The following is a 26086-nucleotide window of genomic DNA, read 5'->3' as shown; positions in this document are numbered from 1 at the left end:
GAAATATGTTTTTCCATCCCTTGACTTTAAGTCTTTGTATGTCTTTGGGTTTGAAGTGAGTCTCTTGTAGGCAGCATATAAATAGGTCTTGCTTTTTTATCCATTGTGTAATTCTGTGTCTTTTGATTGGTGCATTCAGTCCATTTACATTTAGGGTGATTATTGATGGATATTACTTATTGCCAATTCAAGCTTTAGATTCATAGTTACCAAAGGTTCATGGGCAGCTTCTTTACTATATAACCGTCTAACTTAACTCACTTATTCCATTTTGGTAAACACAGTCTGATGGTTCTTTATTTCTCTGCCTTCTTTTTCTTCCTCCTCCACTCTTTACATGTTAGGTGTTTTATTCTGTACTGCTTGTGTTTTCCTGGACTGATTTTGTGTATAGCTGATTTTATTTTGCCCTCAGTTAATATTTGGTTGGTCTATTTTCTCTGCTGTGGTTTTATTTTCTCTGGTGACAGCTATTTAGCCTTAGGCATACTTCCATCTAGAGCAGTCCCTTTAAAATACAGTGTAGAGATGGTTTGTGGGAGGTAAATTTCCTGAACTTTTTCTTATGTGGGAATTGTTTATTCCTGCCTCCAAATTTAAATGATGATCTTTCTGGCCAATTCTATTTCATTGCATTCAATATTCCATGTCATTTGCTTCTGCCCTGTAAGGCTTCTGCTGAGAAGTCTGATGATAGCCTGATGGGTTTTCCTTTGTAGATGATCTTTTTTCTCTCTGCCTCCTTTTAATACTCTGTCCTTGTCTTTGATCTTTGCCATTTTAATTATTATATGTCTTGGTGTTGTCCTCCTTGGATCCCTTGTGCTGGGAGATCTTTTGACTTCTGTGGCTTGAGAGAATATTTCCTTCCCTAGATTGGGGAAGTTTTCAGCAATTATTTCTTCAAAGACACTTCCTATACCTTTTTCTGTCTCTTCTTCTGGTACCCCCATAATGCGAATATTGTTCCATTTGGATAGCTCGCACAGTTCTCTTAATGTTCTTTCATTCCTAGAGATCCTTTTATCTCTCTCTGCCTCAGCTTCTCTGTATTCCTGTTCTCTGATTTCTATTCCATTAACAGTCTCTTGCACCTCATCCAGTCTGCTCTTAAACCCTTCCATTGTTTGTTTCATTTCTGATATCTCCCTCTTGAACTCATCCCTTAGCTCTTGAATATTTCTCTGTAGCTCCATCAGCATACTTATGACTTTTATTTTGAAATTTTTTTCAGGAAGATTGGTGATTTCAGTCTCACCAAGCCCTCTCTCTGGTGTTTGAGAGATTTTAGACTGAACAAGGTTCTTCTGCCTTTTCATGGTGATGGGAGTGTTCACCAGTTAGTGGCACGTGTGTCAGCTGAGAGAACAAAGTCCCTTTCTGCTTGCCAGTTGCCTTGCCTGTCTCCACTGTCTGTGCCAGTTAACCACGCACAGGGAGCAGCCTCTGGGTTAATCCCCTAAGCTGCTGTGGGTGGGGCAGCCTTCAAGATGTCCTAGGGCACTGGCGGGAATTGCAGTCCAGCGGTGCATGTTCTGCCGGAAAAGCAAAGCCCCTTTGTGCCTTCCTCTCTCCACGCCCATCTTTGCCGGTCAACCGCATCCAGGGAGCAGCCTCTTGGTTAGTCCCCTAACCTGCTGTGGGCGGGGCATCTGTTAGAGTGGCCTAGGGCACTGATGGGGTTTGCAGGTGAATGGCATGTGTTCTGCCCTGAAAACAAAGCTTCTTTGTGCCTCCTGGACTCTCCGCCGTCTGTGCAGGTCAACTGTGTGCAGGGAGCAGCCTCTGGGTCTGGGCCAGTTAGCCGGGCGCAAGGAGAAGCCTCTGTGCTATGCTATGTAGTTGCTTTAGGCAGGGCTTCTCCCCAGCTGTTTCCGCAGCAATGATGGGTCAGCCGGTTTGCTTGCAGTCTGAGCGGGCAGTGGAGTGGGGAAGGAACGGCAGGCTGCTTATCGCTGTGAGGGGTATTGGAGCTGTGGCGCCTGAAGTTCCTTAAAGTTCCCAGCCTGTGGGGTGAGTGTGCCAGGACAATTTTGTCCACCTGTTAAACGCTTGTCCCTTTAAGACTTTTAAAGCTTCCACTTTTCGTTTTTCCCAGGACAGCTGGCTGTGGGAACCTCTTCACTGTCTCAATCTCAGACCTTGCTTTTCCACTCCTCCGTATCCAGTGTGTGTCTCAGCTCCCAGGGCAGACCACCAGGGCTGGTTATTTAGCAGTCCTGTGCTTCCACTCCCTCCCCACTCTGATTCTTTTCTTCCCTGCGCGCAGTTACTCAGATCCCAACAGGTCACAACTTTGTATCCTACCCTTTTCCCTTTTCCATGAGATGTTGGGTTATAGCAGATGTAGCCTGGCTTGTGTACTGTATCTTCTGGTCTCTTTTTTAGGAATAATTGTATTCACTGTGTTTTCAAAATATGTATGGTTTTGGGAGGAGATTTCAGCCACACTACTCATGCCACCATCTTGAGAACCTCCCTCAAAATTTTTAAAAGGACACCAGTCATACTAGATTAGGGCCCACATTTCTAACAACTTCATTTTAACTGGATTGATTCTGTGAAAAGCCTGTCTTCAAATAGTCACATTTGAGAAAGGAACTAGGGATAAAGTTTTCAACATAGCAATTTTGAAGGGACACAATTCAACCCATTACATACTTTGATCTCTTACTGTTGTCTGCTTCTTGAAGAACTTGAAATGACAACTTATGGATTGTGTTTTGGGAAGGGAATTGAAAATGAGAAAGGTGTCAGATGAAAGAACCTTTATAATATGTAATATATCCAGTTGGGTTGGGTTTCTTGATGAAAATCATAGAAAACTAAAATAGTGACAATTTTATTAAGGTAATGTTCTGGACTGAATGTTTATCCACCCCCTTTGCTTGCGTCACAATGTCAAAATAATTAGTTTCAAAATCCTTTGTGGTTACTAATTCATCTTTTTACTAAAAATAGTTAAGACAAAAAATTATGTGTCAGTAGTACATTTGTTTATTAACATTCACTCTGCCTTATTATGTCTAATCATACAAGGGAGTGAATGTGCTATAGAAGATATTAAGGAGTAATACTACTTATATTATTTCATACTTAATAATACCCTTCAGGCCAATTGAAACAAAAAGAATAAAATCAGATTGGTATAGCAAGTTACAGCAAGTTACATTGATTGGTTTTCTCTCTTTCATAGAGTTGTAAAATGGATTGGAGTTTTATTCTGTTGTGTTTATTTTATGTGGTATCACACATTTTTACATAAAATTTTATCAAGCTTACTTTAGTAGTTTTATTTTTCTACTGTAGCTTTTACATGTTATTTAAACAGAAATAATTCTTACCAACCTTAGTATAGTGGAACATTGAGGAGTCTGCATCCTACTTGAATAGTAACCTGAATACTTTGCCATGTGATGAGTGAATATAGTCTAGTATAATAAACAATATGGCTATTTCTTTTGCCCTCTTAAGTTTCCATATTTCCCTCTGTACACATTTATAGATAGTTCCTAATTCTGTTAACTAAGAACAAACAGAATGTCTTTTCAGATTGCAGTATGTATTTCCTATAGTAGAAAAGTATGTATATCTGCATATGTAGGTAATTGTCAACACACAAAGACAAGTTTGGATGTCATGAGCTTACAGAAAGCATTCATTTGTTTGGAAAAATGCCATAACTGTTGAAATGGAGTGAATTGTAAAGCCTTTACCCTTGTTTTAAAATAATGTATGCTACATGTTAAAAGATAAAAGTAGCCTTTTTTCCTTAAAATTTAAGTGTGTTCTTTATGTGTATCGTATTTTACATGCAATGTCAGTATTTTAAGTAGATGGTTTATTAAATCAGCCAATAATTTTAAAGCTTTTCAAGTGTTTTTGGCCTTCCCTGAGAAAAATAATTGTGTATGGTTATATGTATTTGTGCTTTATTATATATGATGCTTTGATGACCATGTAGCTATCATGGCCATGTAGCTGACACAGCTTGTATCTTTGGACTTAGGAGAAACATTTTGAGGGTTATTGCTTTTCAGGTTTAAATTCTACTTAACAATATGCAGGTTTTCTTTTTTACTGGTATGACTTAGTAGCATTTATTAAAATACTACATTTATTTAAATTGAACTTCATTTTCCCATATCTGAGGTGACTAACAATGCATTTTGTATATGAAATAGGTTCTTATCTTTAAAGAGTTTGGATTCATGTTTGGTAGAAAGTATTTATATACACAACTAAAGGAAAATATAAACTAGAATAAATAACACAGTACTCACACCAAGGCAAATGTTTACCCTATACACAGAGAAAATAGCATGATTAGTCAGATTAGCCACTTATTGAAAGTTTGCAAATTTATTGATGGTATGATGAAGACCTTGGGAGTGGAGGAGAATGTCAGCTGAGATGAATTTCAAAAGTCCTTAACCTTTATGTTCATATCATTCATTCCTTTTTTCAAGATTTGCCAAGGTATCCTGTGACTGGCATTGGCCAGGTTATTAACATATTGACCATTTGATATGTAACATATGACCTGGAAGAATCTAATTCCTGAAAATAATTTTACATAACTAGTTTCTTCTTTGTTGACTAAAAGTGTCAGAATGTTTGGAAGACCATATGGTTTAGAAAACTGAGCAACAGACTGGCAAAAGGGAAGAGGACAAATTATGACTCTGGATATCCTTAACTTACTCCTGTGCTTCCAAGTGGCTTCACTCACTCTTGTGTGTACTTTTTTAAATTAAAGGAATGCATGCAAATGTTATTAAGCCATATAATTCAAAAAGACCAACAGAAAACTTTAACTTTCCTGTACTTTTCTATTCCTACTCCTGGAATCAATACTAAGTTTTCTGTGAATTACTTTTATTAGTCTAAATCAGGGGTTGGCTAACTATTGCCTATAGTCCAGATCTGACCTGTTTTCTAAGGCCCATGAACCAAGAATATTTTTTTAACATTTTTAAAGGATTAAAAAGAAAAAGCCAACAACAAAATCAAGGTGAATATGTGACAGAACGTATGTTATCTAGAGTCCAAAATATTTACTATCTGATTCTTTGTTAAAGTTTAGACCCATTGTCTACATGAGGTGTGTGTGCGTGTGTGTGTGTGTGAATATACACACACACACACGCACACACATACAACACACACACATATATATACTTGTTAATTTAACAACATATTTCTCACTATATAAAAAAGACTAGCTTATGTATCATACTGCTGCCAATCTATCTCATTTCTGCTATTTCTAATATTAGTACTGGTCACACTTACAGTTTTAAATACTATACTTGAACCTCTGTTTCCTGTTCCAACACCTTTCGGTGGACATAGAGATAGATTTATAGACAGTGATCAGTGTAAGTATCTTATTTTTTGTCCAGGCTTAGGAATATTTTCTAAATTTTCATCACTGAGACCAGGTACTTTACACTCAAAAGCTAGCACAATGCCTGATACATAGTAAGACTCAAATGTTTTTTCAGTATGTATTTGTGTACATGAGTGTTGTGTGTGTCAGATAGTTTGTCTTCCAGAGGTCTCCACAGTTGTGTTTGCATAGGCTTCTATTGCTCTTTACAGTTAGAGCTGTAGTAGTATTTCTTATCACACATCCCATCAAACAAACTAAATTGGAATTTAAGTAAATCTATTTGTTATTACTTGCTGAACTATCTTCTGTTTTTAAAATTGTGTAGGTATTGTATAAAACATGTTTTCTTGTGTGTGCAGTTGAGGTTCTTGCATTGGAACTGACCTAGGTATTGACTGCAGGGTCACATTGGCATCACTGAGCTAGACAATGGTGTCACTCAGACCCTTATCAGGGAGTGCCTTAGTCAACTGGACTTTGTACTACAAAGTATGCAGTGGTGAAGTAGGTAGGCATGATTGCTGTCTTCATGGAACTTAGTAGGAGAGACAGGCGAGTAAACATTCAAATAATAATATACATAAGCAAATATAAATGCATGGAAGTCAATAATTTGGAGGAAAACAAGTTATTTGAGAGAGAAGCAGAGAGGGTTATAATTCATGATATTCTTTCATCTACATACAGATAATAACATTTAGCACTCTACAATATTTTCATTACTCTAGGGCAGTGGGTTCTCAAAATTTAGCATGCATCAAACTCCTAAGAAGTGTTTGTTAAAACATGGGTTTCAGAGTCCCAAGTTCAAAATTTCTTAATAAGTCTGAGTGGTCATAAGGATTTCCATTTCTAATAATTTCCTGGATGGTTCTGATTCTTTTGATCCAGGAACCATACTTCGTGATCAGGATAGTGGTTTTCAGCACATTGGGATCACTTACAGAACTTTACCAAAATATTGATACTTCGTTCCTATTCCTAGAAATTCTGATTTAATTGTGTGGAGATATGGCCTGAGTATGGAACTATTTCAAATACCCTAGGTGATTCTGATGTGCAGCCAGCATTGTAGGCTACCCACTCTAGAATTTGAGTACATACATGCATACAGTTTCTTAGTGGGACAGAAAATACCTAATCCTTTGCAATGGTAAAAAGGCATGGAGGAAATGGGAAAAAGGCTGTAGTGGAAGGCTTCAGTAAAAATATGATACTTGAACTAAGGCTTAAAGGATTTATGTCAACTGTAAGCTGACTGAGGGAAGAGATCATGTCAAATGGAAGAAAAGGTGTGGGACACAAATGTGTAGAGGTAGGTTTTGTTTTATAAATGATCCTAGGCATTGAGTCAGTTGCATTTCTGAAATGTAATCATTCTGATGCTGAATGCCTCCTGTGTCAGAAACAGAGGGATAATTTATTTTTAATTTACAAATATATTAATTAAGGAAGATCTATACCACATCCAAGTAATTTTTATTAATTAATATGTTATATTTAATAGGATGAGGAGAAGAAATCGAAAGACTAGGAGATATGGCGTTTTGGACACTAACATAGAAAACATGGAATTGACACCTTTAGAACAGGATGATGAGGATGATGATAACACATTGTTTGATGCTAATCATCCTCGGAGGTAAGTGTTGAACACTTTAATTTCATGAATCAGTATGCAAGTACCTCATATGTAAATGGAAAAATTAAAGTAAAATTTTATTTAGCAGTTTTACCCTAACAGATTTTATTCAGTCTATTTAATGAAGTTCTTTGTGCTGCCCAACCAATAACTCAGTATACATTGCTTTTTTAAAATAAGCATAAATAATAGAATACCATCCCCAAAATAAATCTTTATTGTAGATCTCCTTTCAGAGCTTTGTCCTTTTAACAGCTGCATACTGCTATACTGGTAACATGTATTAACTCTGTGTGTGTATGTGTGTGTGTAAAATATTAGTAAACATGATTTGCTTTTTGCATTCTGAGGATGTTTTGATTTAGTCTGATTTATTCTATTTGTAAACAAGCAGTGCTTCCTAGCAAAATTGTGGGACTGTGGGACTGTGGACTGAAAGTGTAGCGATAATGTCTGTTCTCAAATCTATTCTCAGTAAATAGTAAGACCTTTCCCAAGAAGTTTGGATAAGTGAAATCATATGGATATTGACTTAATTTCAGTGCAAATGGAATGAGGAAAGGAGGCAATAAAGATCTCAGTCAATGGGAAAGACATACTGGAACAGAGGGAGAATTACTTGGGTGAAGGAAAACGGGAGTTCAGAATCAAGTACAAATGCAGAGAGTACAGAAATTTGGAATTTAAAAAACTCTTAAATTATATATGAGCTTTTAGTTGATAGTAATTCATTCATTTAACAAAAATACATTAATGAAATGCCAGTTGTAGTTAGAATGGAAGAAACTAGATTTATAAATACAAACAACTGTATCTGTTGATTAGGAACTCAGTGATAATAAACATTAATAAAATACATAAGATACACATTTTAAGACATTCAAATATCCCTCCAAAAGCCCTTAAATTGCCTATAAAGTATTGTACAATTCTCATTAAGTCTTGTATTTCCAGTTGTTGATGCTTATTTAGGTGAGAACCTGATGAAGTTGCTGGCATGCTTTAGGAACCATTGTGTGTAATAGATACTTATTTTTATACTTTACAATTACAGTAAGAATAATGTGAAATACAGCTGGGAGCCAGACTGACTGAGGGAATAACACATCATGTCTCTCATCTTGGGCTCACTCTATGGCAGGTGTTCATTGAATCAAATAAGGGTGGAGTCTCACTTTTTATATAATTATTTCTTTAATTTTTCTTCAAAGCTTTTACAGTATTTTGAAAGTATAGTACCACTGACCCCTTGAACGATGAGAGTTATGGGTGCCAACCCCATGGGCAGTTGAAAATCCATGTATAATTTTTTGACTCCCTAAAAGCTTTACTAATATCCTACTGTTGACAGGAAACCTTACCAATCAACAGTCAATTAACACATATTTTATATGTTAGGTGTTACATACTTTATTCTTATAATAAAGTAAGCTAGAGAAGACGTTTTTTCAAATTTTTGTCAATGTCCAAAAAATTCTCCAATATATTTATTGAAAAAAAATCATTTGTAAATGAAACTGTGCAGTTCAAACCTGTGTTGTTTGAGGGTCAGCTGTATTTGTAGTATTTTCAAAATCTAAATGCATGTGAGACACCTTTTCTATACATACACAGAAAGGGAAGACAGAAAAAAGGAAGTTGTTCACTTAGGAAATCAGTATTGTTTCCAAAAAAGAAATTAATTTGAACCCTAGTTACTCTCTTTCAAGTGTGTTTGACTAAAGACAAAGATGTTAAAGGCAGAGCAACTATCCAAAGCTTAGTAGTTGTGAAAGATGATAGTTTGTTCAGGGTATGCAAGCAGCAGAAAGTGTCTGGAATGCAGCCTTTGGTGTGTGCATTTGTATTTATACAGGCAAGGTTGGAAGGATCATTTGTGGCAGGACAAAGGAATGTACAGGTTTTTTGAAGGAAATATGAAGAGTTTTATAATCTAAGGATTTTGTTATTACCCTGTTGTCATTGAAGAACCATTGTTGGTGTTTGTCTTAAATGTACATAATCAGATAATCAGACTTGTGTTATAGAATGATACCCTTGTAGTAGGACAGTGGCCTAAGAGAAATGAAAAGGGACAAGTAGGAGGGGCATAAAGAAAGGGACAGTTTCCATGAGATATAATTACCTGTAGGTATCTTTGATTCTGTATTCTGACTCATCACACACCTTTCTCCAATAATCCCTCTCTTTCACCCCACTTTCCATGAATTTTCCATTCCATTAGAGAACTAGATATTAATCAGTTACATAAACAAAGAAAGGATAAGTATAGGGTGATGTGAGACCTTACAGTGGGGGTATAGAACACTTAACCAAAGCTAATGGTCCAGAAAAGCCTCTTGGAAGTGATACGTAAATTGAGACCTGGAAAATGATAGAAATTAGAAAAATGTAAGGTGGGGCTAGAGAGGGTAGAGCAGGCACCAAATACCAGAGGTAAAGGAGAGGATAGAGTGTTCAAGGAACTCAAAGAAGTTAAATAGATGCATGTTAATGTGTGTGAAAATAAGTGAATGGAGCATTTTTGAGCTTTGAATGCAAAAGTAAGAGCGAGGGGTAAGGAAGAATAAAAAATTAGAAAGCAGATCATAATCCCCAGTTAGAAGTTATTCTATAGGTCATGAAAAGCCACTTGAAAAATTTTAGGTCAGGTGAAACACAGTGTTGTGTTTTGAAGATTCATGGGTTGGAGAAGAGTGAGATGAGGAGTAAGGCAACCGGGAAGACCAGTCAGGTGGCGCAGGTCCGTGTGTGGCGTAATGCTAGCAGTGAGAACAAGGGGAGTAGACGGCTTTAAGTTACTCGAGAGGTTTGGAAAGGTATTCTGAACAAAATTAGGTATTGTATCTGGAGAATAAATGAGGGAGAAATGGTAACAATAACATAGAAGCAAGTTTCCAGAATAATGATAATAATTATCAATGAATAATTGATAATGAAATTTTCTTGAGGTTTTTATAGTTTATTTATAGTTAGGTCCAGATAAAGTAAGGAGAACAGCAAATTGTTAACTGTGCTTACCTAGTCATTCATTCATTCAATAAATTAATGATGCAGCAGCTATTTCTATAACAACTATTTAGTGCCAGGCACTGTCCTAGATGCTTGGGACACATTAGAGCAACAGAAAAAAACAGAAAAGGAAAAAAAAAAATCCTGACTTTGTAAAGCTTAGCTCCTGGCAGGGAAAAGGTGAGATGGAGAGGTTGACAGTTCATTTTCATTTTCACTTTTCCTTCTATATCCTTTTATGTTGTATTTTTGTCAAGGACCATGTATTCATGTATTACTTTAAAAAATACTTTTTGTTTGGGAATACTATCAAACCTCCAGTGATGTTACAGGTATAAAAATAGTACAAAGAATATCTTATTATTTTTGCCTAGATTCACCTATCTTTAACGTTCTCCTTCATCTGTTCTCCTGTGTGCTCTCTCTCATAATACAGATGTGAAAGTCTGCTTCTCCCTCATTTGACATTGACTTGGTGTTGTAATGTTTTATCATAATTAGATTCAAGTTATTGATTCTTAGCTGAAGTACATAGATCATCTGTCTCCTTCTCAGGATATCATCTGGAAACACACGATGTCCATCTGTCCTTCGTGAGCGGTAGTAACGTTGATGGACCTGCTCAAGGTTTCATCCAGTTTCTCCAGTACGTTACTCTTTTTTGTCCCCTTGCAACTAATAAGGAAATATCTTTAAATTACGAAAATGATTTGCCAAAATTTCCACCTAAATTTACCATTCATTCATCATGATTCTTGCCTGGTATAATCTTCACTATGATATTTACAAAATTATGATTTTCCAACTTCAACACTCCTTCCATATTTACCAATCAGCATTGACAGTATGTTGCAAGCAAGAGCCCTCCCTCATCCCTTCTGTATTATCTACCTATTTATTTATTGACAGTGTGGAATTATGGTTTTATCTGTTTTCAAAGGCTCATAATTCATTGCTGTACATGTCCATGGGAGCATCTTCAAGCTGGCTTCTTTGCTTTTGTAACTTGCTCCCCTTTTTTTTTTTTAAGCACTTCCTTACATTCTGCCTAACAAGACGTTCCAGGCTTATTTTTGTACCTTCCCTTCCCAGCCGTGGAATTAGCCATTTCTCCAAGGAATCTTGGCTCTTTTGAGTTGGCACTAAGTGAGCTCTTTGCTACTGGGGTATCCTTGCTTCTTGGCCCTTTCAGTAGGCATGTCTATGAAATGTATGCACATGTACACACAGCCACATACACACATATTCCCATGTGTATGCATACAAGTTATTACTTTGTGCCTCCTATTCATCCTGTTCACCTCCTGAGAAGGAGATAGATGATCTGTTCCCACTGGGTTCTCATTTCCTGTTCCTTTCCTACAACTGTACTCTCCTTATTCTGTCCTGATCACGACTTCTAACAGCATTCTAGGTCCCAACACCATCAATATATTTATTTGCTCAATCTTATAATAAAGCTAATATAGTTTCAGAATTGCTTTGCCTCATAGCTCCACAAATAAACCAGTCTACTAAGAAGAGTTAGGATTTGTTTGCAGTTTTCCTCTCACAACCCCATCATTCCCAAGACTGAGAGTATTCAGTCAGAAATTGTAAGTGCTTTGACTTAGTTCTTTTTTCCTCCCCTCTACAGTGTGGTTATAGTAGTCATTTGAAATATAATTTAAGTAATTGGAGTCTGCCTTGTGTTTTGGGTCTCTCCTTCCCATCTCATTTTACTCTTTTTTTTTAATACGATAAAACACTACTGTAGGGGTTCAGAGTGAATCACCTCAAGATGTGCCAACTTCACATATGGATTATTTCAAGTTGAAAACAATCAAGGCTCAAAAGACTCAGGAAAAACTTTGGCCTTCCTTCTGATTTTCTAAAACAATTAAGATAGAGAACCTGCTCCAGAAAGGGCACCATCACCATAGATGATAAGAAGTAGGTGTGGTAGACAAGGAGGAACTCAGCAAAGTCTGTTTGTTAAAATTCTTCTCTATGTCCCATTGTTTTTACATGGCCCAGCACAAATTTGTCTACTTTCCATCTTCCTGTGAATTGCTTTCCTCCCTTTGAAGTCCCAGACCCCTAATTCCTTTTCGTTAGTCCAGGATGACATGTATGTTATGTATACCTCATTTTGCTTCACTATCTTTGAAATCTCTCATGATTCTATGGATTACTTGTGTGTACATAATTAAATTTTATTTTCTTGTGTTAATTTGTCTCATGTCAATTTAATTCTTAGACCAGAAGAACCTTGAAGGGTAGAAGAAAAATTTTCCTTCCTAACACTAACATGGTTCCAAAAGTAAAAACTCTACAAACATATTTTTTAAATACACACACACATATACTTAGGAAGTATCACTTCCTCTTATATCCCTTCCACTCCATTCTCCCCACTTCATCCCCTGTAGGTAATCAATTTCATCAGTTTCTGGTTTATCTTCCCTGGGGTCCATTTGATAAAGGTCAGCAGAAATATGCATTTCTTATGTTTCTCGCCTTTCTTAAATAAGGAGTAGCGTACAATATGTGCTATTTTTTGTTGTGGTTGTTGCACTGAGTATCTCCTATAAATCACATATATAAGTGCGTGGAGAAATTTTTCTGTAGCCGCACAGCACTCCTTGGTATGTAGATACCATGGTTTATTCAGTCATTTTCCTGTGCTTTGCCTGAACTTTGACATGTAGGCAGTTTTCAATTAGTTTGCAATTACAAATTATACTATAATGCATCATCTTATGTATATATATTTTTGTATTTTGGGAGGTGTATATTCAAAGTAAATTTCTAGGAGTGAGATTATGGGTCAAAGGATGTGAAGTTAGTTTTAACTATGAGAGTTGGAGGGGCCTAGGAGGTATTTCAGTAAACATACTAAGTTGGATGGATTCATTTTTTTCATTAAAAGTAATAAGAAATTGCCTACCATGTGTCCCAGGCAGTCTACAAAGGTGTGAGAATACAGTGGTGAACAAAACTGGGCAAAATGCCCAGCCTTATACAGTTAACAATCTAGCAGATGTGTACATAGGCCAAAATTATGGAACAAAGAAGTCTTAGCTAGACTTGGGATTACCCACTATTACTTTCTGACCTTGCCAAAATCAGACTTAACATTCTTTTCTAGACCAGATCTACTTTTGGCTCTTTTAAAATGAGCAGCAAGATGATATTTCAGTACACCAAGAAGCAAAGACCAGTGTTTCTATTCTTTTATATTCTCCAAACAATATTAAAAATCATATAAATAACATTTAAACATCATTTAAACAATACACTGATTCTAGACCTCTGCTGTGATTTTTTTTGAAGTCTATGCAGATATGGACCCATTTTTTGGGCAAGGTGGACACATTTCTTTAATGGAAAGCAGTTTCAAGGAGGTATGGGTAGAAGTGTGTTGATATTACTTTCAGTAGCTTAGAGATAATTCTCGGTGATGAGCTATACAGTTCAAATTATTTTACTTAATTTGAAGCTGATTGAATGGGCAGTACTTGTTCTGACCTTTTAATGTTGGTATTTCAGATTAGACATGCATTGTACCATCAGTGTATTCAACATTTCAAATTTATTTTGTGGGAAAGAGTCATATAGATCTTATTGTGACTCACTTTAATAACATGGTAACCATGGTTAATGACATTTTTTATCCCAATAAAGAGAAAAAATCAACACTTATATGGAGAGTGTATTATAAGGTCTTTGTTGGCCCTAAATGAGACTTTTATCACCAAGATCTTTCCAGAACGGCCATATAAATAGTAGAAGAAACCAAGGGAAATGGATGATAATAGTAGAGAGAATGTCTTCAGAGGACATTGGAGGGTATGTACCAGAGAATATCTACTAGAGAGGGATATGATCTAGGAGCCTATCACTGAGCCGAGGGGAAGTATGAAACAGATGGGGTTAACAGAACTGTAATAGGAAGATTGTAATAGTCACTTGTTAGAAAATAACCTACTTTAGTGCAGGATGTCCTAGACACTGTGCTAGGCTCCTTAAATGTGCTATGAAATCATAAAAGATAATCATGCAAAATAGTTCCTATTGCTCTTATTTTTAAGGTAGGAGAACTGAGGCTCAAAAAGTTTAAGTAATTCAGGCTTCTCTTCCTGTTTCAATCTCATTCCATTTTTGAAATATTGATTTGATTTATACTTATAAAGAAAATTATTCTAAATTCTGTTCATTCTGTCTTCTCTACCAGCACTTGCTATTATACTTTCTTTTTCAAATGAGGACCATAGAAATGATGAATATAAATATTAAGATTTGCCAGCCTTGCTAACTGCAATGTAGAATCATATTAGTGTACAATACAACTACTGGTAATTCTTATTGAATCATCTGTTACTGATGCTGCCTTCATTGTTAGAGTGGTTTCTAAAATTGGTTCCTCTTCGTTTTCCAAGTTCTGTCCACAAAATAACAGGAAACAAGTCATTTCCAGAGAGATTAATGAATTTCCTTCTGTACAATTTTATCACAGTATAGAACTATCTTTTTACTGTCAGCTTTCTCTGAAAAGCATATTTTTATCATGGCTTTTAATACATCAAAATTTTAATGTTTGTTATTGGTAGTTAGGATTTGGGGTATTGTTTTCGTTGTTTCTTTGTATTAGATTGAACTATATGGAACTACCAGTATATGGTTTAATCTAAATTTCCTAAGGGGAATTTATTGTTTCATGTAACACGCTGTCAGGGATAGGCCTCCTCAGGCCCTGGCTCCTCTCCTCCGGGAGCCCCCCACCACCTGGACTCTGCTCATCTTCACGTGCTGGCTTCATGTTCAGGCCGGTAATGGGGCGGGGCCAGCAGTTCCCATGGTCACACCCAGAGCGGTAACTTCCAGTGGAAGTTAGGATCTGGCTCCCCGGTGTTTCTTTCTTAGGAATGAGAAAAGTTTTCCCAGAAACATGTAACAGAGTTGTTTTTTGTTTTTGTTTTTGTTTTCCATATCTTTGATCATGGGATCATTCCTAAACTAAACCCTAGGTAGAAAAATGGAAGTACCATGATCAGCTCAGAATTATCATTTGGGTTTGGATCATATTCAGGAGTTAACCACCATTACCACTACATCTAGTAATTTAGGCACTGAGGTGAATGTAGTTAAAATGGGGACATTTTGTGGTTATGTGGAAAAAAATAACTTGCAGCATGGTTAATATATCTCCTGTTGCTATTGGTATCCTAATTTTGTATATTAGAAGAATTTCTCTTTTTTTTTTTGCACAAGGGCATTATAAAACTGAAAAACAACGATCAAGTCTTTAACTTGTATAGGATATTTCAGCCACCTGCTTAGACAGAAAAATTGCTGAGGAATCAGACAGCAAATACTGAGTAAAAATTACCTTCATTTTTTTCAAAGAAAAATATTAGAAACACATACTTATAACCAGCCTCAAAAACATAGTTTGAAAAGTGCTTTACAACACAAAACAAGTGATAACAATACCTTCTTAATGTTGTTTGATTTCTACTGATCAGTAAAATTATTGTTATTATGCTATATTGATGTGCACTAAAAGACATTTTGACAATTTCCATAGCAGCTTCGAAAAGCTAGTACTTCCATTACTTCAAGGCTATTCTAGTAATTTTGACCAAGTACATAATGTAAAAAAATCCTAAATTTGCTTTTCAGCTACTTACGGCTGCTTCACTAAGTTTAATACTGCATTGTGTGCGTTCATTATGTTTGTTACTTGACCACAAAATATTTTCTGGTTATTAACATCAACATACCAGAATCAGAAAGCAGATTTTATGTTAGTGTTTAACTCGAAACCCACATTATGATCTTACTCAGATAGCTACTAATTTGAAAATAGTGCTAATTTTTTTTTTTTTGAGAGGGCATCTCTCATATTTATTGATCAAATGGTTGTTAACAACAATAAAATTCAGTATAGGGGGGTCAATGCTCAATGTACAATCATTAATCCATCTCAAGCCTAATTCTCGTCAGTCTCCAATCTTCTGAAGCTTAACGAACAAGTTCTTACATGGTGAACGAATTCTTACATAGTGAATAAATTCTTACATGGTGAACAGTACAAGGGCATTCATCACAGAAACTTCCGGTTTTGATCACGCATTATGACCTATAAACAATCAGGTCAAATATGAATATTCATTTGATTTTTGTACTTGATTTATATGTTGATCCCACATTTCTCCCTCTATTATTATTATTATTATTTTTATTTTTAATAAAGTGCTGAAGTGGTAGGTAGATGCAAGATAAAGGTAGAAAACATAGTTTAGTGCTGTAAGAGGGCAAATGTAGATGATCAGGTGTGTGCCTATGGACTAAGTATTAATCCAGGCTAGACAAGGGCAGCAAGACATCCACGGATGCAGAAGATTTCTCTCAAAGCAGGGGGGGTGAGGTTCTGAGCCTCACCTCTGTTGATCCCCAAATTCTCACCTGATGGCCCCCAATAGTGCTAATTTTTAAAACACTCCTTTTAATGTTGAACATGACATACTGTCAGAATAAATACTAAGGTTATTCAAAGTAAATAGATTATAGGAATGTGTCAAAGTACTAATATTTATTTTAAATAGAAATTGGTATTTTAGAATGTCCAGTGTTAATGTTACTAGTAGGATAGTCTACTTTTAGGGAACTCTGTTTTTCTTTTTTTTCATTTGTTTCCAATAAATATATTTATTCAACAAATATACCTGGCCCACACTAGGAAATAAAGGAGTGGGGGTAAGGCCAGAAAGTCTCTGCCCTTTTTGATTTTATATGTTTGGTGGTGATGGTGGTGGTGGGTGGGGAGTGGGAATAGGTAAGGTACAGAAAAGAGAGCCAACCAGTAAATATACAAATATTAATAGCTAACATGCATGAAGCACTTACAATAAGCCAGGTTCCTTGGTTTGTGCTTTGAATGTATTAGCTCATTTAATCTTCACAGCAATTCTATGAAGTAGGAAATATTATTATTCTGGAAACAAAGGTATTGAGAGATGAAATGCTTTGCCCAGACACACACCTACTGGTGAGCTGTGTAACTGGGTTGGAGCCGACAGAGTCTGGCTTTCATGCTCCTGTGCTTTACCAATCAACTCTGTTGCCAGGTGATTAGGACTATGAAGAAAATATAACAGAGTGATGTGACACCCTGTGACTGTTTGCTGCCTTAAACTGAGTGATGAAAGGGACCTCTTTAAGAAGATACCCTTTGAACTGATATCTAAATAACTAAGGAAACAGTCATGTAGGAATCTAGAGGCCAGTAAACAAGAGCAGAGGCTCTAAGGTACTAATGAGGACCAGGACCTAAGATATCAAGGATCAGACAGTGCTAGTGAGACAGAAGTAGCATGCAAGGGTGGTAGTTCAGGCACAGTTAGAGAGGTGGCATGGGTGCAGGAGGCCAGATCGTTTCAATGTGGGCCATGATAAAGAGGCTGAACACTATGGTGTGATGGGAAGCAATTCGCAGCTTTGCAACAGGGTAGTAACAAAATCTCATCTGTATTTGAAAAGAAGCATTCCAGGTGCTAGTAAAGAACAGAAGGCCAGTCAGGAGGCTTTTTCAGTAATCTGGATGAGAGGTAGTGGTGGCTGGAGTGTCAATGTAACAATGGGATGGAGAAAAGGGGTAGATTTAGGACATATTTTAGAGATAGAAGAGGACATACTCATAGATTGTGAAGGATGATAAAAAGAGAAGTCAAAATATTTTGCTGCTAAGGAAACAAGGTGTGATTTGAATCAAGCAATTGATGTTTCTATCTATGTCTTATATTAGTTTTTATTATATTAAATTAGTTTTTATTAAAATTTCCTAGTTATATAACAGCAATATCATTGCTTAACAAAATCTTCATTTTTATTACTTACAAAATTTACCTAAATGTCATATACTATGTATGCCATGTGAAGTGGGCTTGGCCCAAGGACAAGCAGAACTTTATATCAACAAATGCTTACTGAGTCCCACAGTCTGCAGGACACTGTGGTAGGTGGTCTATTGATGAGAATGGACCCATTCCCACAAAAAGTGTCTGCTCTAGTCGAAGAGAAACTCAGATAAACATATTATTACAAATATGTATAATCAGAGACAGAGGGGAAAGGAGTAGGAAGAGCCACAGGAAAGATGATGGCTGGGCAGACTGCTGGCTCAAGAGGAGGGTGCAGGTGGACATCAGGTACAGAACGGTCCCAAGCAGAGAGAAGGACACATATAAAAGTCCTGAAATGTGGTGTGAACACAGAACCACAAGTAGTTCAACATTTCTGGAGCAACAAATGAAAGGAGGTGGCATTTAACCTGAAGAGTTAAGCAGAGGTCACACAGTGCAAGGCCATGTATGTGATGCCCAGAAGTCTGAACACTATCCTGCAGGCAATACGGAAGTATTGAAAGTTTTACATCAGATCTAGTGACAATATAGAGGGAATATTGGTAGGGGACAAACAGAGGAAGCTGTTGCGAAAGTGTTACCATGAAGGTGCCCAAGGAAGAGATGATACTAGTTTAGACTTGTATCAATGATGGTAATGGGCTTGCATAATATATAGAGAGGTGGACTCGAAAGGACTTGGAGCAGGTTGAAGGAGTAGTCAAGATGAATTTCCAGGTTTCTCATTGAAGCACCTGGATAAAGAATGGTGGAAGAGTCAAAGGTTTGAAGGATAATGAGAAATTCAGCATGGAGTATTTAGGTTTGAGGAATCTGTCCAAGTAGACTCCCAGACATACAAGTCAGGGTCTCATAGGTGAGATCTGCGCTGGGGACGTAAGTGTGCAAATCTTCATCCTGTAACTGAAGCCAAATGAGGGAGAAGCTCAGAATGCAGGGTGTGGGGAAAGAAAAACAGGCCTACAGGCCTTGGAATTTACTGTTCAGGAGAAGGAAGAGGACAAGTCGACAAAAGAGGCCCAGAATAGCAGAAAGAGAACTGTTTAATCTACAGAAATGGGGTAGTGATGAATAGTGCAAGTGAAAGAAATCAGTTAGAAGTTAAATCGGTGCACTTTCCTAACTGGATTCTTGAGAGGGCAGAGAGGATAGAGTTGAGAATGATTTCAAAGTTTCTGGATTTGGTAATGTCACTGACATAAGAAATATTAGCTATAAATCAGGCTTGGAAGTAAGGTGATCATTTCAGTCCTGTGATACACTCAGAATTATATTCAGCAATATTCTTAGCAATATGCTCTAAATGCAGTGTTAAACAGTGGATTAAGGTCAAAGTAACTACATATTATGCTGAAGAAAATTAGTTTGTGAATTACAATATTTATAATGTACAATATCAAGTCTAAAACCAAGGTGTCAGCTGGGCCTTGCTGTCTCTGAAGGCTCTAGGAGAGAATCCTTCCTTGCCCCTTACTGGCTTCTGTGGTTCCTGGAAATCCTTGGTGTTCCTTGGATTGTAGATGCATCCAGTCTCGGCCTCTTATCTTTCCATGGCTGCCTCCTCTGTGTGTCAGTTTTTTTTTTATTTATTTTTTTTTAATTTTTTATTTTTTTGAAGAACATTATGTTTACTAGGCTCTCCCCTACCCCAAGTCCCCCCCACAAACCCCATTACAGTCACTGTTCATCAGCATAGTAAGATGTTGTAGACTCACTACTTGTCTTCTCTGTGTTGCAAAGCCCTCCCCTTTCCCCCAACCCCCATATTATACATGCTAATCATAATACCCCCTTTCTTCTTCCCTGCATTTATCCCTCCCTACCCTCTCATTCTCCCCAGTCTTTTTCCCTTTGGTAACTGTTAGTCCATTCTTGGCTTCTGTGATTCTGCTGCTGTCTTGTTCCTTCAGGTTTTCTTTTGTTCTTATACTCCACAGATGAGTGAAATCATTTGGTATTTGTCTTTCTCCACTTGGCTTATTTCATGAGCATAATACCCTCCAGCTCCATCCATGTTGTTGCAAATGGTAGGATTTGTTTCCTTCTTATGGCTGAATAATATTCCATTGTGTATATGTACCACCTCTTCTTTATCCATTCACCTACTGATGGACACTTAGGTTGCTTCCATTTCTTGGCTATTGTAAATAGTGCAGCGATAAACATAGGGGTGCATCTGTATTTTTCAAACTGGAGTGCTGCATCCTTAGGGTAAATTCCTAGAAGTGGAATTCCTGGTCCAAATGGTAAGTCTATTTTGAGCATTTTAAGGAACCTCCATATTGCTTTCCACAATGGTTGAACTAATTTACATTGCCACGAGCAGTGTAGGAGGGTTCCCCTCTCTCCACAACCTCGCCAACATTTGCTGCTGTTTGTCTTTTGGATGGTGGCCATCCTTACTGGTGTGAGGTGATATCTCATTGTGGTTTTAATTTGCATTTCTCTGATGATTAGCGATGTGGAGCATCTTTTCATGTGTCTGTTGGCCATCTGAATTTCTTCTTTCGAGAACTGTCTGTTCATCTCCTCTGCCCATTTTTTAATTGGATTATTTGCTTTTTGTTTGTTGAGTAGTGTGAACTCTTTATATATTTTGGATGTCAATCCTTTATCGTATCTGTCATTTACAAAAATATTCTCCCATACTGTACAGTACCTCTTTGTTCTGTTGATGGTGTTCCTTGCTGTACAGAAGCTTTTCAGCTTGATATAGTCCCACTTGTTCATTTTTGCTTTTGTTTTCCTTGCCCAGGGAGACATATTCATGAAGAAGTCACTAATATTCACATCCAAAAGTTTTTTGCCTATGTTTTTTCCTAAGAGTTTTATGGTTTCATGACTTACATTCAGGTCTTTGATCCATTTTGAATTTACTTTTGTGTATGGGGTTAGACAGTGATCCAGTTTCATTCCTTTACATGTAGCTGTCCAGTTTTGCCAGCACCATCTGTTGAAGAGACTTTCATTTCCCCATTGTATGTCCATGGCTCCTTTATCGAATATTAATTGACCACATATGTTTGGGTTAATGTCTGGAGTCCCTAATCTGTTCCACTGGTCAGTGGCTCTATTCTTGTGCCAGTACCAAATTGTCTTGATTAGTATGGCTTTGTAGTAGAACTTGAAGTTGGGGAGTGAGATCCCCACCACTTTATTCTTCTTTCTCAGGATTGCTTTGGCTATTCGGGATCTTTGGTGTTTCCATATGAATTTTTGAACTATTTGTTCCAGTTCGTTGAAGAATGTTGTTGGTAATTTGATAGGGATTGCATCAAATCTGTATATTGCTTTTGGCAGGATGGCCATTTTGACGATATTAATTCTTCCTAGCCAGGAGCATGGGATGAGTTTCCATTTGTTAGTGACCTCTTTAACTTCTCTTAAGAGTGTCTTACAGTTTTAAGGGTATAGGTCTTTCACTTCTTTGGTTAGGTTTATTCCTAGGCATTTTATTCTTTTTGATGCAATTGTGAATGGAATTGTCTTCCCGATTTCTCTTTCTATTGGTTCATTGTTAGTATATAGGAAAGCCACAGATTTCTGTGTGTTAATCTTGTATCCTGCAACTTTGCTGTATTCCAATATCAGTTCTAGTAGTTTTGGAGTGGAGTCTTTAGGGTTTTTTATGTACAATATCATGTCATCTGCAAATAGTGACAGTTTAACTTCTTCATTACCAATCTGGATTCATTGTATTTCTTTGTTTTGTCTGATTGCTGTGGCTAGGACCTCCAGTAGTATGTTAAATAACAGTGGGGATAGTGAGCATCCCTGTCTTGTTCCCGATCTCAGAGGAAAAGCTTTCAGCTTCTCACTGTTAAGTATGATGTTGGCTGTGGGTTTATTCTATATGGCCTTTATTATGTTGAGGTACTTGCCCTCTATTCCCATTTTGCTGAGAGTTTTTATCATGAATGGATGTTGAATTTTGTCAAATGCTTTTTCAGCATCTATGGAGATGATCATGTGGTTTTTGTCTCTCTTTTTATTGATGTGGTGGATGATGTTGATGGATTTTCGAATGTTGTACCATCCTTGCATCCCTGGGATGAATCCCACTTGGTCGTGGTGTATGATCCTTTTGATATATTTTTGAATTCGGTTTGCTAATATTTTATTGAGTATTTTTGCATCTACGTTCATCAGGGATATTGGTCTGTAATTTTCTTTTTCGGTGGGGTCTTTGCCTGGTTTTGGTATTACGGTGATGTTGGCTTCATAGAATGAGTTTGGAAGTATTCCCTCCTCTTCTATTTTTTGGAAAACTTTAAGGAGAATGGTATTATATCTTCTCTGTATGTCTGATAATATTCTGAGGTAAATCCATCTGGCCCGGGTGTTTTTTTCATAGGTAGTTTTTTGATTACTGCTTCAATTTCTTTGCTGGTAATTGGTTTGTTTAGATGTTGTGTGTCTTCCTTGATTAGTCTTGGAAGGTTGTATTTTTCTAGGAAGTTGTCCATTTCTTCTAGGTTTTCCAGCTTCTTAGCATATAGATTTTCATAGTAGTCTCTAATAATTCTTTGTATTTCTGTTGGGTCCATCGTGATGTTTCCTTTCTCATTTCTGATTCTGTTGATGTGTGTTGATTCTCTTTTTCTCTTATTAAATCTGGCTAGAGGCTTATCTCTTTTATTTATTTTCTCAAAGAACCAACTCTTGGTTTCACTGATTTTTTCTATTGTTTCAGTCTTCTCAATTTTGTTTATTTATTCTCTGATCTTTATTATGTTCCTCCTTCTGCTGACTGTAGGCCTCATTTGTTCTTCTTTTTAAAATTTTGATAACTGTGACATTAGACTATTCATTTGGGTTTGTTCTTCCTTCTTTACATATGCCTGGATTGCTATATACTTTCCTCTTAAGACTGCTTTCGCTGCATCCCACAGTAGTTGGGGCTTAGTGTTGTTGTTGTCGTTTGTTTCCATATATTGCTGGATCTCCATTTTAATTTGGTCACTGATCCATTGACTATTTAGAAGCATATTATTAAGCCTCCATGGGCTTGTGAGCCTTTTTGCTTTCTTGGTACAATTTATTTCTAGTTTTATACCTCTGTTGTCTGAAAAGTTGGTTGGTAGGATTTCAATCTTTTAGAATTTACTAAGGCTTTTTTTGTGGCCTAGAATGTGGTCTATTCTGGAGAATGTTCCATGTGCACTTGAGAAGAATGTATATCCTGTTGCTTTTGGGTGTAGAGTTCTGTAGATGTCTATTAGGTCCATCTGTTCTAGTGTGTTGTTCAGTGCCTCTGTGTCCTTACTTATTTTCTGTCTGGTGCATCTGTCCTTTGGAGTGAATGGTGTGTTGAAGTCTCCTAAAATGAATGCATTGCAGTCTATTTCCTCCTTTAGTTCTGTTAGTATTTGTTCACATATGCTGGTGCTCCTGTGTTGGGTGCATATATATTTATAATGGTTATATCCTCTTGTTGGACTGAGCCCTTTATCATTATGTAATGTCCTTCTTTATCTCTTGTTACTTTCTTTGTTTTGAAGTCTATTTTGTCTGATACTAGTACTGCAACACCTGCTTTTTTCTCCCTATTGTTTGCATGAAATATCTTTTTCAATGCATTGACTTTTAGTCTGTGCATGTCTTTGGGTTTGAGGTGAGTCTCTTGTAAGCAGCATATTGATGGTTCTTGTTTTTTTATCCATTCAGTGATTCTATGTCTTTTGATTGGTGCATTCAGTCCCTTTACATTTAGGGTGATTATCGATAGGTATGTACTTATTACCATTTCAGGCTTTAGATTCGTGGTTACCAAAGGTTCCAGGTTACTTCCCTTACTATCTAAGAGCTAACTTAAGTCACCTAGTATGCTGTTACAAACACAATCTAAAGGTTCTTTTCCATTTCTCCTCCTTTTTCTTCCTCCTTCATTCTTTATATATTAGGTATCAGATTCTATACTTTTTCTCTATCCATTGATTGGGTTTGGGGATAGTCAATTTAATTTTGCATTTGCATCACAATCAGCTGCTCCACCCTCCGTACCATGATTTTACTACCTCTGGTGACAGCTATCCAAACCTAGGAACACTTCCATCTATAGCAGTCCCTCCAAAATAGACTGCAGAGATGGTTTGTCTGAGGTAAACTCTCTCAGCTTTTGCTTATCTGGAAATTGTTTAATCCCTCCTTCAAATTTAAATGATAATCTCACCAGATAAGGTAATCTTGGTTCCATGCCCTTTTGCTTCATGGCATTAAATACATCATGCCACTCCCTTCTGTCCTGTAAGGTTTCTGCTGAGAAGTCTGTTGTTAGTTTTATGGGTTTACCATTGTATGTGATCTTATTTCTGCCTCTGGCTGCTTTTAACAGGCTGTCCTTATCCTTGATCTTTCCCATTTTAATTACTATGTGTCTTGGTGTTGTCTTCCTTGGGTCCCTTGTGTAGGGGGATCTGTGGATCTCCATGGCCTGAGAGAATATCTCCTTCGCCAGATTGGGGAAGTTTTCAGCAACTACCTCCTCAAAGACACTTTCTATCCCTTTTTCTCTCTCTTCTTCTTCTGGTATCCCTATAATGCGAATATTGTTCCACTTGGATTGGTCACACATTTCTCTCAATATTCTTTCATTTTTAGAGATCCTTTTTTCTCTCTGTGCCTCAGCTTCTTTGTATTCCTCTTCTCTAGTTTCTGTTTCATTTATTGTCTCCTCCACCGTATCCAACCTGCTTTTAATACCCTCTATCATGTTCTATAACGATTGGATCTCTGACCTGAATTCATTCCTGAGTTCTTGGATGTCTCCTTACCTCCATTAGGATGTTGATGATTTTTATTTTGAACTCCCTTTCAGGAAGAGTCACTAGGTCCATATCATTTAAATCTTTCTCAGGAGTTGTATTAAGAATTTTACTCTGGACAAGGTTCCTTTGGTGTTTCATGTTTGTATATGGCGCCCTCTAGTGTCCAGAAGCTCTATTCTGGAGCTGCTCAGCACCTGAAGCAATGTTGAGGGTTGCAGGGGAGCAGTACTGGGGGTAGGAAAGAGCTGTTCCCCGCCTCCTGGCTGCTGTGCCTGTCTCCACTGCCTGAGCCAGTGGGCCAGGCACACAAGTATAAGTTTTTGTCCCAGAGCAGCCAGATATGGATCCCTGCTTTCCACAAGCAGCCAAAATCCCAGTCTCCCCAGGAACTCTGCCTGTATTAACTTTCCAATCCGGTAGTCATGCGAGTCTCATGAAAGCACCATGAAATGTAGGTTTTTGCTCCCAGCGCTGATCTCCAGAGCTAGGTATTCAGCAGTCCGAAGCCTTCCACTCCCTCCCTGCTCCATTTCTGTTCCTCCCGCCAGTGAGCTGGGGTGGGGGAGGGGCTCGGATCCCACAGAACCACAGCTCTGGTACGTTACCCCGTTCGCTGAGGTCTGCTCTTTTCTCCAGGTCTGTGCAGTCTGATGCAGTCCTCTTTCCTGTTGCTCTCTCATAATTAGTTGCACCAATTAAATTTTCTAATTGTATCCAGTTTTAGGAGGAAGCCTCTGCCTCTCCTCTTACACCACCATTTTTAATCCTCTCTCGGGAACTCTGTTTTTGTCATTACTTGAACAGGTAATAAGAAAGAACCTTCATGTAATTTTTTTTTTATATATTTTACTTTTCTGTGGACATGGAGCATTAAAAAAAATTTGCTCCATTAATAGACTTTACATTGTGCTTATTGGTTAAGAACTTGAATCATTTGTATATTATTTTTCACAAATGTTATGTGTATAACATCAGATTTTGTGTGATAATGTGGTTTTCTCATGTTAGTGCATGGCCTGGAGTTGTCCTGTCTCAGTTGATAGCTGCTAGGCATTTGTGGCTCTCGAACATTTGAAATGTGACTTGTGTGGCTAAGCAACTGAATTTTTAATTTTATTGAGTTTTACCTAATTGAAAGTTTAATTTAAATGGCTAGATGTGGCTAGTGGCTGTTTTGTGGCATAGCACAGACCTAGAGCAAAAGTGACTGATTGGGTTTAAACTAATTCTAGTAAAAACTCTTATGTAACAGTTGAATTACAAGTTTCTGTTCATATAAAAGTTGATTCATTTAATAAAATGCTTACTGTTTTGGTTCAGGATTTATATTCTGCTGTGAGTGGTTGATTTATATTAATGGGGT

The 26086-nt window shown here is 37.2% G+C and overlaps 1 protein-coding gene across 4 annotated transcripts in view; it reads left to right on the top strand.

Moving 5' to 3' along the window:
• The window catches only part of FAM174A (family with sequence similarity 174 member A), a 54023-nt gene that overhangs the window by 14492 nt on the left and 13445 nt on the right, over window positions 1-26086 (top strand). The window contains exons 2-4 of one of the 4 annotated variants that reach the window (XM_037011966.2): window positions 6903-7037; window positions 10605-10695; window positions 11806-19630. In XM_037011966.2, coding sequence (XP_036867861.1) covers window positions 6903-7037; window positions 10605-10653 — 184 coding nt within the window. In that variant the 3' untranslated portion in view covers window positions 10654-10695; window positions 11806-19630. Of the gene's footprint in view, window positions 1-6902; window positions 7042-10604; window positions 10696-11805; window positions 19631-26086 lie in introns of those variants that run through there. The other 3 variants (XM_017651882.3, XM_017651887.3, XM_017651893.3) reach the window with 3 other exon arrangements.

This window comes from Manis javanica, chromosome 1 (assembly GCF_040802235.1).
Source record: "Manis javanica isolate MJ-LG chromosome 1, MJ_LKY, whole genome shotgun sequence".
Classification (NCBI taxonomy): domain Eukaryota; kingdom Metazoa; phylum Chordata; class Mammalia; order Pholidota; family Manidae; genus Manis; species Manis javanica.
This window is presented reverse-complemented; position numbering and strand designations above follow the sequence as displayed.